Below are 14072 nucleotides of genomic sequence, written 5' to 3'. Positions count from 1 at the left end.
AACTCTGAAGTTAATTTCATTATAACGGAGTCAAAATGAGCATTACGCAGTAATTAAAAGACTTGTTTCAGAAAAGCACTTAATAAAAACTAGAAAACTATATATGTTTGATAGACTTGCCAAACAGTTGCAAGTGAGACTATCTAGCTAGCTATACTGGTTTAGCTGATCCTTTCAATACTTGAACGAACATATGGGTTGAAAGGAATTTTGAAGGAATCCAGCAAATTTATTGTACTGGGGTTTCACCGAACAATTCCTGAAACTTTTTAGTGTGAAAAACGAACTCAAACTAGTCACCCAAAGTGGAACAAATTATGTCGTACGAACCTCTATCAATATACCGAACAATCTCTTCATCTGTTTGTCTATTTAAATGTCCTCATGAGAATGGTGAATGGGAATATTGATTGTCCATCTGCACAATTTCTTGGAGCAATACCGGCCTCTTCCTTAAAAACCGCTGTTAATTGTCCCTCAGCACAATTGGTGCATTCATAATTCATATGTGGTTGCTCACCTGTGATATCTAAATAAGGATAACACACTGCAATCTAACAATTTACTCTAGTGAATACCTACCCAGGCTTAAAGTTTTTTAAACACATGTTTTAGTTATCATCAAATTACACCCATATTGAATAATGACTAACATTTTAGAATTCTCTACTAGTTTGTGGCTTTAATTTTATACCAAATTAAAGTTTGGCTACGGAAAAATCCAAGACCAGTTCAAAAAAAAATGAAAAAGAAACAAGCAATCTCTATGTGTACGCCAATGGTAACTATAATCTAAAATCCAAGACCATTTCAAGACCAATGGTAACTACAATCTACTTAACAAGAACTTAGATAGTTGTGTGGGCTTGAGAACACAAAGCATTCTCTATGTGTACGCCGTTTTTTTTTTTTTTTTTTTGACAATAATCTACACCTTCCTGTACACTAGGCGGAAGGAGAAATTCAAGTAAACTTGTATGGTGGCTAGACTAGATAAGTACATCACTACATCCTTTAAATTTTATAACGAAAAAATGGAAGTACTACGCTCATGCTTAATGCACAAGGTGGGATTTGAACGCTCCCGCTTAATGCACAAGATGGAATTTGAACTTGCGATTTTAGGTACAAGCACTACACTCCCGCTTAATGCACAATGTGAGATTTGAACGCTCTCGCTTAATGCACAAGATGGGATTTGAACTTCTGATCTTAAGTACAAGTACTACACTCCTGCTTAAAGCATAAGATGGATTTTGAACTTTCGATCTTAGGAACAAGTACTACACTCCCGCTTAATGCACAAGATGGGATTTGAACTTCCGATCTTAGGTACAAGTACTACACTCCCACTTAACGCACAAGATGGGATTTGAACGCTCTCGCTTAATGCGCAAGATAGAATTTGAACTTTCGATCTTAGTTACAAGTACTACACTCCCGCGATTTGGACTTTCAATCTTAGGTACAAGTATTACACTCTCACTTAATGCACAAGGTGGAATTTGAATGCACCCGCTTAATGCACATGATCGGATTTGAACTTCCGATCTTAGGTACAAGAACTCTAAGATGCTCTCCCTTATTAAGACAAAAACCTGCGTCATTCTAAACGAAAGAAAGCGAAAAAGCCAAAAGCAACGGGAGAGTAGACGGTAATCCGAGCTTTAAGAGGGCATTACAAAATTTAAAAATTTTTACGGTCATTTGCTAATGGTTGATTATAGTAATTGTTATTCAAGTTTTACCTAAACATACCTTTTATCTCGTAAACTTATTTTTGTAGTGCGTAACAAATTTTGACTAGGCTCCCCGCATACACACTAAAATAAACTACAAAGTTATCTAAAATAAACCCCTTTTACAGTACCGACTACCAATAGCTAGCATCAGTTTGTCAATTGTAGATTTAGACGAACAATTGTACAGCAGACTCCCACAAAAGTTTTTATATAGCTAAAGCCAATTTTTTTTTGTTCTTTTTTGAAAAAAGATTTTTTGTTGTTAAAGAACACATGATAAAATTGGGTATGAAAATTACACAAGGAGATAAGTGGACGTTATACCAAGGAGATTTTCCTTTGCACTGTCAGTGATTAAAAGAGGCGTGGAACGTTATCTATTTGCATCATCATCATCATCATGGTTATGGCAAGGACAATTGGCATACATTTTCTTAAGCATATGCATGTCGACTGTAGTCTCCTGTTGTCGATAAAATCGCTAATTTGCTCTATGGAGGGTTTGTGTGCAATAAAATCAACTCTATACTGTTCATTGCCACTGCCAATAAGCTGGGAGGCATATGATATAACTTCTCAAAAGCATAACTTAGTCATATAATTTTAAGTTTCAAGCGGATTAATCCACTATAACCCTCCCTGATTTAAACCAATACGTAAAGCTTTCACCTCAGAAAATCTAAGGAAACCCAAGCGGGAAAAAAAGAGGAGTTCTGAAAACGGTTCTTGCACCCCCCCCCAGTCAATTCACGCCAAATGTCAAAAATAAATCTTTAAGAAATAAATTTGAATATGTACAGGTTTGAAACGATAAATTACTGACCAAAAAAATTTTTATGGTATGTTCGAAAAAGTAGTACACAAAAGATATCTCATTTCATACGCACGGGACAAGTCCCAATCCCGCATACCGAACATCTCACCTCTATATATACACTCCCCAACTCTCCTCTTCTCTTGTCTCAAACAGCCCATTTCTTGCTCCTTACAACTTTGAACTCCAAGAAATGGCGGAACACAAGTACACAAGCCTTAGCGACCTCCTCAAAGACCAACCACCAAAACCGTCCACAGTGGAATCTGATCAAGAATTCCCTCCCGTCTTTGAGATGTTCGGGGAGCTCTATTTTAGAGAAAGCAAGACCCCAACGTCCATTGGTGACCTCAAGTTCTCACCACCTTTGCCTTTGCCAAAAGTTTCATCCAAGGAAAGCGCGAGTGAGGGTTCCAAGGATGATGATGTTAATCGTCAGAACAAATTGAAGAGTCCTGTTAAGACGAAGAATTATTTCAAAAATGATTCGTGCATGTATAACTACTCTGAAAAGCGATTTCCCCCTCCTATCTCTACCCTAAGAATGGCTACATATGGTAAACCTTTTACTTACAAGAGGTTTGATGAGAAAGCTAATGCATCTGCTGGGGAAGAGATAAAGATTGATCCCCGGGGTGTCATGGCTGCTTCAAGGGAGAATGGACGCTTGAGGATGAAGTTTGTCCGAGGTCCAGAAGAAGATGAGAAGGCAACGGAGGCTGCTGGTAATGACGATGAATAAAGCTGATGACCATATATAGCAATCTAGATTTCTAATAATATGTCTTAATTCTCTGTTGCTGAAAACACTGAGATGAACAGTGTTTGTTGGTCATTAGATTAAAGTGTGCCAGTTCAAGGCACCATGTGGTGTAATTAATTTGTCATCTGCAGAATTTATTTGAATTTTAATTTCGATCATGTGCTTGCTTTGGGTTCATGTATTATACAAGAATGCTTCACCATATCATCCAAATCTCCCTGTGATGCTTCAGTTGTTAAGAAGAAAAAAAAAATTCATCCAAATCTCAATAGGGATCGAAGGATTTCTCCTATAGATTGTGTTCTTTTTATTAGAATTCCATAATGCAGATGAAACTTTTTCGGTCCAAATATTAGGAAGTCAACTAATTGGTCGCCCTTAGATTAACCATTCCTATGAGCTCTCAAATTAACCATGCATATTCTCATTTACAGTCATTACCAGAGGTGACAACACATATAGATAATAATTAATTACCTTCTCTAGTTAAGGAGGGAGCAAACTTGAAATGGTACAACAGCAATTTCTTCCCTTTAACCAAAAAATAAAAATAAAAAGAGAGAGTAAATCTTATATATATATGACCGTTAGATGCATGACAGAGCAAAATTTGAAATTTCAATTTAAATTCAAATGAATTATCATGCATCTAGTGATAACGGTGTTTACTCTATCAGTATATAAAAGATTAATTAAAAAAAAGAGTAGAAGAAGAACTTCTTGATTAAAATTAGAATAAAAAAGTTGGCATTAATATACACATTAACAAAATTCTTAAATGAAAAAATTTTCAAGACATCTTACATCACTGCTAATCATTTTTATTGTCATTGAGCTAGAATTTGATTTGATTAGACAGCAATGGTTTTTAGATATTAAGCGGTTAATTTAGTTAATTACCGTTAAGAGAAGTTGAATCGTTAATTTAGTTATCGGTCGTTTAGATACTTAAACGGTTAACTCAGTTTATCGCGCTTAATGCATGACGAAGTGCTAATGTTTTCCCTGTTGGTTTCGACTTTAGATCATTAAATCAAAATGAGATACAAAACTTATTAAATATGATTTGATTCACTCCATATTTTAACAGAGATAATTACATGAAATATGAAAATAGCCATCTGAAAGGTCATTTTCCATTGTTTTAAAATAGCCACATCGAAGATTGACACTGGCTTTAATTCTCCTTATATTGTTGTCAAGTTGATATCATTAAAAATGAAATAGGTAATTAGAAAATTTAATGCATCTTAATTAGGAGCTTATATAATATTCTTATTTTCACAGCGTGGCTTTTTCCCCTCGTAGTGTTAAGACAGGTCCCTTCTAGTAAAGGTTTGAAAATTTAAAAATAGAAAGCGACCAATATATAGCTCAAAAGGTACGTCCTAATGTTTCATAAATGCTAAGATTACCCAAACAGGGAGTATTTAATATGAGTGTATGAGAGTGTGTGTGCATACGCTTTGCACAATGATTTGAAGGTTTATTTAAAGCAAATTTGCAAAGAAGTTACGCTCAATGCTGGAAAGAGTATATTATATTAACCAATCATTACACATAATTTTCATCAAAGAATATAGGATCACCACATCTATGCTTTGAATATTCGAAATAAGGGGGAAAAAAATAAGGACAAGATCTACAGTAAAATTGTGACAAAACTTCAAAACTTTCTTCTCAGGAATGTATTACATCAATACTAAGAAGCGTATGTTTTTCAATTGCAATCTTAGTGCACTAAATCGTTTACCGCGAGGATTTATTAATTTACCCAAGTGAAAATTTTCAAAGTTATCAGAGGGTGCAATATCATAAACTGTTACAAGTAAATTTTTTTTTTTTTTTTTTCCACTCATTGGATTGAATTGTCTTCACCTCTATTATAAGGGATGCGGATGCAGCGAATGGCAGTACTTGCATATTGCAATGGACAAAGTACTTCAACCCCACTTGAGCCGCCCATTGCTCTCGTCTGTTGCAAGCAATTTACTCTTTAAGCCCAAAAAAATAATAAAAATAATAAGTACTTTACAAGTAGGATTTGCATATTGTTGACCATTAATGCATCATCCTTCACTGCATATAAAGCGTTAGTCAGTTGAGCATTTAAATCACCAATATCTCACATCTCCGGACTTGATTCCCATCCTTTCAAGCTAAAAATAAAGCTACCAGTAGCTTAGCATATATATTAGATAAGTAAACAGGAGTGTAATATTCCATCAGCGGTTGAATATACAGCAGAGTACCAACACTTTGTACATTACAAAGGACAGATAACAATATGTTTTCAAGCCAAATGTTATACCCTCCACAAAAAGCGATCAACAATCAACATTTAAAACCTCCACATGCTATGAGCCAGAAGATGATGATCAGAACAAGAATAGCACCTCCAACCATCAACTTCATTTGAAGGTTTTGAAGCCACATCTTCCGACGAAGTTGCCTCCCTTGCCTCTGGAAGGTGTCAGCCTGAACAGATTTCAATTAACAGAAAACAGATTAGCCTGAAACTCCAAAGGTTCCGGAGGTTGCATGCCACCTACATCAAAAAAAATAAGGTGGTTACCTGGAACTGAAGGTTTTCACTTTTATCCACAAGTAACTCGATCTTCTCACCTCGATCCAAAACCTGTAACTCGAGAACAAAAGGTTTTGGATCAGCACAAGCATTATTTTCCAGAAAATTAGCCTTTTACATCAGATATTCAAAATCTGACCCGATGATATTATATTGTAGGAAAGCAACATTCAAATTTTTCCAACTCATTTTACAATAAATTCTAAGACCACACTAGGATGTTTGGAGTGTTAGGAGGATGATGGGGACTGAGGTGTGTGAGAAAGAAAGTGAACATGATAAATGAAAACACAAAGATTGGTCATAAACGAAAAATTTGCAAATTGCTCTAAAGTGAATCTAGTCTGCTAAAATCTCATAAAAGTTTAGTCTTCAAGTGGAAACTATTTATAAGTTCCTAAAATATTCTATTCCCCAAACTTAGCTTAATTGATTGACAGTCTTGCTGAGAAACTGTAGTGCTGAAGAACCAGTACAACAATTAACGACAAGCGTTTAAAGAGATTACTTGCTCTAAGACACTCTAAATATGTCAGCATGCTGGAAAAAGTTGCAGTTCAAACTCAATCCAAGGTCATACTAGCTGACAATAAAACCAACAGTTACCATCTCCAGTGCCATTACTGTCCTACAGAGAGAGAAGGAGAAGGAGGGGGGGGGGAGGCAGGGAAGGGAGGGACAACTGTAATTACAAAGCACTTAAGAAATCTCTAATTCAAACACTCAGGCATATAAAAGGCAACAGATGGACACAAAGATACTGAAATGTCAGCATCCTATTTACCCAAGTCTCCACTCAAAACAGGAAAGTATCTATATGTTAATTCTTAGACATTATAACACCACAAGGACTGGTATTTAAGAAATGTCTCTTGGCTCATCCAAAGCCAGCCAAAACTTAGAATAGCAGAATTAAGACCTACTTCTCCAAACCGCCCAACCATAATCAGAATCAAGCACTAAAACAAAATTCTGACTAATGATGGATCTGAGATACAAACGCTTCAAGGAAGATAATATGAAGATGTTGGTTTTACCAGTTTTATCCACAAGAACATAACTCACCAACAAACAAACTTTTCGTTAATAATTTTTTATAACTAGGCCTCAAATGGCAAAAAGAGAGTAGTAAGAGCTTTAGACATCCAAAGAGTAAACAGGGAGTTTTCTACCAACCCAACAAAGATCAATAAGCTGACTGATATACTGTTTTCCAATCTTAATCACCCAAGTCAAGCACATTGAGGAAGATCAAACTTTCAATGATATCTAATGAATCATTCCTGGCTGCATCCAATGATTTATGCCCTTGCCTCTAACCACAAAAGTCATCTACTACCAACACTTCTTCACCACTGAAGAGGAAAAGAGTAAATATCCACAGCTAGAAGGCAACCTCCGACAAAAATGAATCAAGAATAGTCTATATTTCCACAACCGCACAATAAAAGGCCGCTCCCCTAACCAAAGGGAACAAAAGGAATTTAACTTCCTATTCTCCATAATTCAACTTCCTACCTTCTCGGGTTAAAAGGAGGGGATTGAAGAATGTTCCTACTTCTAGCCCACTACATCTCGTCACCCACAGGCCCTATTAGATACCTCAAATAAAATTGCTCAAGTGAAAACCTCCACAGGTTTCGGAGCATATAAGTAGGTGGGAAGATTATCTTAAAACAAGGACATAACAGTCTACAGAGATAATTTCTTGCATATATAAAACGAAGCTACTAGTTTAACTTTCTCCCCTTCTTACGCCTAAACAATTATGTTGCTCAACTATTTTGGAGAAACCAACTAGTTTGCTTTACTTCATGATAGCCACACCAATAACATGTGATCATGTGTTTAAGTACGAGAGCAAAACCTCGCCAAACATTAAATGTTAAAGCATCTCAATTGAAAATTCGGGAACCACGTCAAAATTCTGGCATTTCATACTAAATCAATTTAACCCCCAAGCTCTAGATCCTTCAGTCATGTCTCAGATGAGAAAATTTCTTTTCCAATGGTACTCATTCAAATTTCAAGTCAAACCTCCTTGGATCTGAAAATTACCCAGAAGTCCCTAAGTTCTAACAAGTAACAAAAAATCAAATTCAAGATTATAGTTTCTTAACCACAAGGTGCACATTTCCTCATGCAAAACACTTTATTTTGCTTGACTAAGTGCCAAAGGTAACCAAAACCCCAGAACATGATGAGTCTGTCTCCCTGTTATCCACATTCCCAGTTCAACCCAACACAACTAAGACTATAACTTATTCAAGAACGGAGGAGAAAACCCTTATTCTTTCCTTGCTGCAAAATCCAAAAAGTGATTTGTCAAATTAAAAAAGAAAACTTTCTTTCTGATCTCAAGAGCGCACTTCAATCTTCAACTCTTTACCGTGATCTTGTGTACAAGAAACCAGCCTAAATTATACAAAGGGATGATGAAATAAGGTGGAGGAGGGGAGTTAGGGACATAGACACAGAAAAGAATTTATAACTTGTTCAGATATTTTCTTTCTATGCCCCAATAGAAGCATCTGTAAGTTAGTTTGCCTGTCAGAAAAAGAAGCACTTACCTTCTCAATATTGTCCATCATTATGCCTTTGACTTCTGTAATCTGAGCCTTCAGTTTGGACAGCTTACTCATCTCATCAGGATGGTTCATACAATACTGCATATGCTCTTTAAGCCTTGGTCTACAACAAGGAACACAACACTAAGAAATTTAGGGAACTGTATATAAAGTAATAATTGCCATCAGGACAGAAAAGAGTGCACTAGGTTTGGAAAGGTTAATTAGAAATATGCCAGAACATAAGCAACATACCCAAATTCCCGATCAAGATTGTATGCAATGCTAAAACGGTCCTGGAACAAATCATCATCATCGTCATCATCAGCAAGTGGATGAGACCCATCAGTCTTGATACTGGCACCGTACTGCTTTTTAAAATCGTCCTTCACTCTCTCAAGAAACACAAAAGGTACACTCCTCCCCATTGATTCATCCGCCACAACAAGAAAAACTACAGGTTCAAAAATACATTTGCTCATTATGAGACTTATTTATAACTAAAAATAAACAAACTTCTTTGTGTCAGTAAGAACGTAAAAGGGCCAATACCAAATCCAGTGTCAAGGAGGAAGTTGAAGGTGTGGCCATCACACGAGTATGTATACTTGCTGCTATTTGATGGCAGCTTCTGTAAGCATTGGACAGCTATGGTACTGAAGTTGCCAGAGTAGGGTGTGTGCTCTGCAAGAACAACTGTTCCTTTGGCGACAAAGCTGTAAATCAACCCCTTTTGACTCATTTCTGAATTAAGCTATTCAAAGCACCAAAAATATGTTTCCAGCCAGTGCCAAATACCCTTCAATTCAACAACTAAAACTTAAAAAAAAATTAGATATGAAATGAAGACCAATCCATCAGTTTCAATTAGCAAATTATGGTCACAGAAATTTAGACAGATGAACGGAAATCATGCGGAACAAAATCAATTGGACCAGGAAAACGTATGCTGTTACACCGCAACTATCCTGTTACAAAGAAATATCCGGCAAACAGCTTAAAACAGACTTTATCACGGGTACGGGAAATAAAACCCTAGCTTGCTGAATTAGAGCACAAATGAGAAATCAAAAGCAAAACGCGAAGCAGTAAACCAAAATTACCAATTCCAAATTGTTCGAATTTGAGAAAGAGATCAGCAAAATCCACAGCACAAAAACCTCAGCCACACTCTCAAGTCGAACAAGATAGAAACCGTAACGCTTTAAGAAAAATAAAAAACTGCGTTCTTTCCAAAATTGAAGAAGCAAATTTTGTCGGTAACATCAGAATTCGTTTGGCAATTAGAGCACCCGCAATATTTTCCGATTGAAAGCTCGATCTACCAGTACCTTACGACAGTAAACGCGAAAGGCAAAAGAAATGCTCCAATCTATCGAAATCAATGCGAAATCATTTACATATTAATAATAAGTAATGAAGAAGGGGCAAAAAAACAGAGAGAGAAATAATTGGGAGGAAAGCGCTAGTGATCAAGCTGAGAGACAAAGATACAATTCAAATTTGGAAGAGTTGAGATTTGTTTTGCTTACTTCGTCAGCACGCACAGTCACGACTCCAGACTCCAGAGAGACCTCGCCCTGTTGGTTTTTCCTTTGCTCCGGAAAACCGATTTGAGATTAATTTGATGTCCAAAGAAAGAAATAAATGGCACTGGGGCCACGGAGTCAGGTGTCAGGAGGTTTGCTTAATTAGCTTTTAACTAATTACGACTTGATCACGTTTTCCTCCTTTTTTCTGATCAAGAAAAGTTGGTGATAAACGGAGGAAGCGGAGGGGTTGACTACTTCGCGCTTTTGCCAGACTACGAGTTTCGCTGCTCTACTTAGCAACTTCTGGATTTTCTATTCTCCCAAAGCAAGAGATGTTTGCATTGAAACAACGGCTCCGTTTGGATTAGCTGTTTTTGGGGTTGTTTTTCAAAAACACCACTGTAGCATTTCGAATCTCAAAAATAAGTCCGTTTGGATTAGTTATTTTTGGGGTTGTTTTTCAAAAATTATATGAAAAACTTTTACTGTAGATTTTTTTGGATTATTTTTAGAAGTATTTTTGAAACATATTTTTGAGTATTTTTAGAATATTATAATTTTTATATTTTTATATAAATATACATTTATGCATTTATAATACATTTATATTTACAAATGTATAAATGTATATTATTATAAATTATAAATTATAAATGAATATTATATAAATGTATAAATTATAATTTATAATTTTTATATAAATATATATTTATGCATTTATAATACATTTATAAATAAATATATTTATATATTCATATAAAAATATATAAATGTATTATATTCTATATAATACATAATATAAATATATTTATAAATGTATAAGTGTATATTATTATAAATGCATAAATTATAAATGAATATTATAAATATATTATAAATTATAAGTGTATATTATTATAAATGTATAAATTAATATATTATAAATATATATTAATATTATGTAGAAATGTATTTATATAATTAATATAAATGTATATATGCATTAATATTATGTATAAATGTAAAATTAATGTTATGTACATTAATATAAATGTATAAATGTATTATATTATATATAATACATAATATAAATGTATATTTAAATGTATAAGTGTATGTTATTAAAAATGTATAAATTATAAATGAATATTATATAAATGTATAAATTAATATATTATAAATATGTTTTAATATTATGTTGAAATGTATTAATATAATTAATATAAATGTATACATGTATTAATATTATGTATAAATGTAAAATTAATATTATGTATATTAATATAAATGTATAAATGTATTATAAATGTATTATATTATATATAATATATAATATAAATGTATATTATAAATATACATAAATATTTATATATTATGTATAAATGTACATTTATATAAATGTATAATATATTATATAATATATTATATATAATTTATATAACATATAATATTTATGTAAATATATTATAAATATATAAAAATATATTTTAAATAAAATAAAATATTTATGATATGTATATGTAAATATATAATATTAGAAATGTATAATATATATATAATATACATTAATATTAATATAATTTATATATAATATACATAATTGAAATATACATATTAATATATATTATAAAACAAAATTGCATAAATATATATTTATATAAATATATAATATTTATTTCAATTGACATAATATATATAATATTATACATAATTGAAATAAATATATTTATATTAATATAATATATATAATATACATAATTGAATATACATATTAAAATACATAATTGAAATATACATATTAAAATATATAATTAAAATATATTAAAATATAATTGAAATATACATATAAAATACATAATTAAAATATACAAATTGAAATATACTTATTAAAATATACAAATTAAATATGCATAATTGAAATATATTTGGAGTTGTTTTTGATATATTGTTTGGATTGGTGTTTTTGAAATACACATTTACTGTAGCATTTGGATGTGAAAAACAGTTTTTCAAAAACAGGCTCAAAAACACCAATCCAAACGTACCCAACAATACATGAAACAAGTTGTATACAGCAGCAGCACTTTTAACCCCCTTCACTTTTTCTCTCCAAGCAAAAGATTATTCTCTCTGGCTGTTATTAACGGTTATCTGGGTACTTTTGAGTTTTTTTTTTATTATATTTGTATCTAACTCTTTTATAATAAATTTTTGTACAGTGTCCTTCTCTTCTGACAATTTTATTTTTCAATAAATTAAATTTATTGGTTCTTATGGTTCCTCTCTCTTCCAGCAATTCCATCTTTTTGCTAAATTCATATAATTTTTTTAATCCATATGGATTAACTCAGTATAGAAGAAAAACTTTAATTTTTACACAGATAAATTTATCAATGTTACTAAAAACTAATAAACATTCATTAATGAAGAAAATAAATTGTTAGATCTTTTGTACTTAATTAAAAGAATATGTGGTTCTAAGTTTATGGTTATCAAAAGAATTTTAAGATCTGCTTGAAAGGTATGTTTTTAGATGTTTGTATAAAGTTTATGATTATCAAAAGAATTTTAGGGTCTACTTGGAAGATATATTTTTTGGATTTTTGTATAAAACTTTATTCTCTCTTACAAATTTTTGTATATATGAGAGCTAGGGAGACAAATTTTCTTTTTCCTTTTTTTTCTTTCTCTTTTTTCTTTTCTTTGTTCCTTTCTCCTTCCTCCCTCCCTTTCCCCTCCTTCCTCCTTTTCTACTGCCACCACCATATTCCCTTAGTCAGCACCAGTAGTTGAAGTCGAAACCTCTCTCCTACCTTTTTTTTCCTTTTCCTTCCTCCCTCCCTCCTCATCTCCTCCTCCTCCTCCTTCTCTCCTCTCATCTCCCTTTCCCCTCTCTTGCCCCTCCTCTTATTACCTCTGGTCGCGCGATCAAATCCAACCAAATCCAACTAGAGCTGGTCAAGGCTCTGGTCCTGCGACCACCAAGAGAAGGGGAAAGGGAGAGTTCTGAGGAGGGGAAAGGGGGCGGCAAGGAAAAGGGGAAGGTAGAGAGGGAGTGGAGAGGGGGAAGAGGTGGCAATTGGTAGCAATTGACGGATGGAGGTGGTGGTAAACTGAGGTGTGTGGAAGAAGAAGAAAGAAGGGAAAAATTTTTTTGTGTTGGATATCTGAGGTGTGTATTTTAAAAACTTTGGGAGTTTTTTTACATTTAATATAGTTAAAGTTGTTCAAAATTTTGTACAAGAAAAACTAGGCAAAAAACTGACCTTCCAAACAAACCCTTAATTATCTAAAAGAATATCTCAGAAAAAAATATCTACTGATTTTTTAACATGCGTTACAATTTTTTATGAATACTACTATATTATAATAAAATTATATAAAGAAGAAGTTTTAAAAATAAGTGTGATGGCTAAATAATTAAAATACATCAATTTTCTAAAATTAATATGAATGAACATGTAAGATCATTAATAATAAAAAGTAAATTTACAATAATTTAAAAAAAAAATCAGAACGGGCAAAATATTGGTTTAAAAGTAAAAAACTTCAAAGAAAGAAGGGTGAATTAAGCATTGTGGGACCTATTTTACTCCAGTTAAGCAAAACCGACATGAAGGGTGGCTCGTCACGGACGCGGGGCTGGAGCGGTTGTCATAGGGGTGCAAACGAGTCGAGCCGAGTCGAGTTTTGGCCTTATCGAGTCGAGTCTTAACTTAATTTCATCGAACTCGAACTCGAGCTCGAGCTCGACGAGCTGGTAATTTTCAAGCTCGAGCTCGAGCTCGAGTTCGAGCTCGAAAAAAATAAAAAATAATTATTTTATTTTTAAAAAAATTAATAAAATAATATTTTTTCTTAATAAATAATAAAATATTAAGGATATTTATGTAATTTTACTATTAAAAATAAAAATAAAAAAAATAAATATATATATACTCGAGCTCGCGAGCCGGCTCGCGAGCTAACGAGCTTAATGTTTTGAGCTCGAGCTCGAGCAGCTCGAGCTCGAATCGAGCCGCTCGCGAGCGGCTCGATTCGTTTGCACCCCTAGGTTGTCAGAACAATCACTCCAGAAGGTGTAAGAT

At 33.2% G+C, this 14072-nt stretch overlaps 1 protein-coding gene across 6 annotated transcripts; it reads right to left on the bottom strand.

The window, feature by feature from the left end:
* Positions 1 to 5471: 5471 nt before the first annotated feature.
* Positions 5472 to 10347, bottom strand: LOC113725649 (vesicle-associated membrane protein 727-like). Of its 6 annotated transcripts, none has more exons than XM_072074084.1 (7): positions 10006 to 10347; positions 9805 to 9845; positions 9026 to 9286; positions 8729 to 8927; positions 8477 to 8597; positions 5895 to 5957; positions 5472 to 5797 (listed from the first exon to the last, which is right to left on the bottom strand). In XM_072074084.1, exons 3-7 carry the CDS (start codon positions 9213 to 9215, stop codon positions 5654 to 5656), a joined length of 717 nt encoding a protein of 238 aa, XP_071930185.1. In that variant the 5' UTR covers positions 9216 to 9286; positions 9805 to 9845; positions 10006 to 10347; the 3' UTR covers positions 5472 to 5653. The 6 variants fall into 6 exon arrangements, with proteins under 6 accessions (XP_071930185.1, XP_071930186.1, XP_027104737.1 ...); XM_072074085.1 differs by having other exon boundaries at positions 9026 to 9272; XM_027248936.2 differs by lacking the exon at positions 9805 to 9845 and having other exon boundaries at positions 9026 to 9292.
* Positions 10348 to 14072: the final 3725 nt, after the last annotated feature.

This window comes from Coffea arabica, chromosome 2c (assembly GCF_036785885.1).
Source record: "Coffea arabica cultivar ET-39 chromosome 2c, Coffea Arabica ET-39 HiFi, whole genome shotgun sequence".
Lineage (NCBI taxonomy): Eukaryota > Viridiplantae > Streptophyta > Magnoliopsida > Gentianales > Rubiaceae > Coffea > Coffea arabica.
Note: the sequence above shows the minus strand (reverse complement) of the source record. Positions and strands in the feature narration are given on the sequence as shown.

Excerpts from the sequence above, each read along its gene's own strand:
- LOC113725649 (XM_072074084.1), bottom strand. The coding sequence starts at position 9,215 with ATGAGTCAAAAGGGGTTGATTTACAGCTTTGTCGCCAAAGGAACAGTT. Across the intron at positions 8,928-9,025 it reads CCTCCTTGACACTGGATTTG|TTTTTCTTGTTGTGGCGGAT; the intron begins GTATTGGCCCTT and ends TTGAACCTGTAG. Across the intron at positions 5,798-5,894 it reads GTGAAAACCTTCAGTTCCAG|GCTGACACCTTCCAGAGGCA; the intron begins GTAACCACCTTA and ends AAATCTGTTCAG.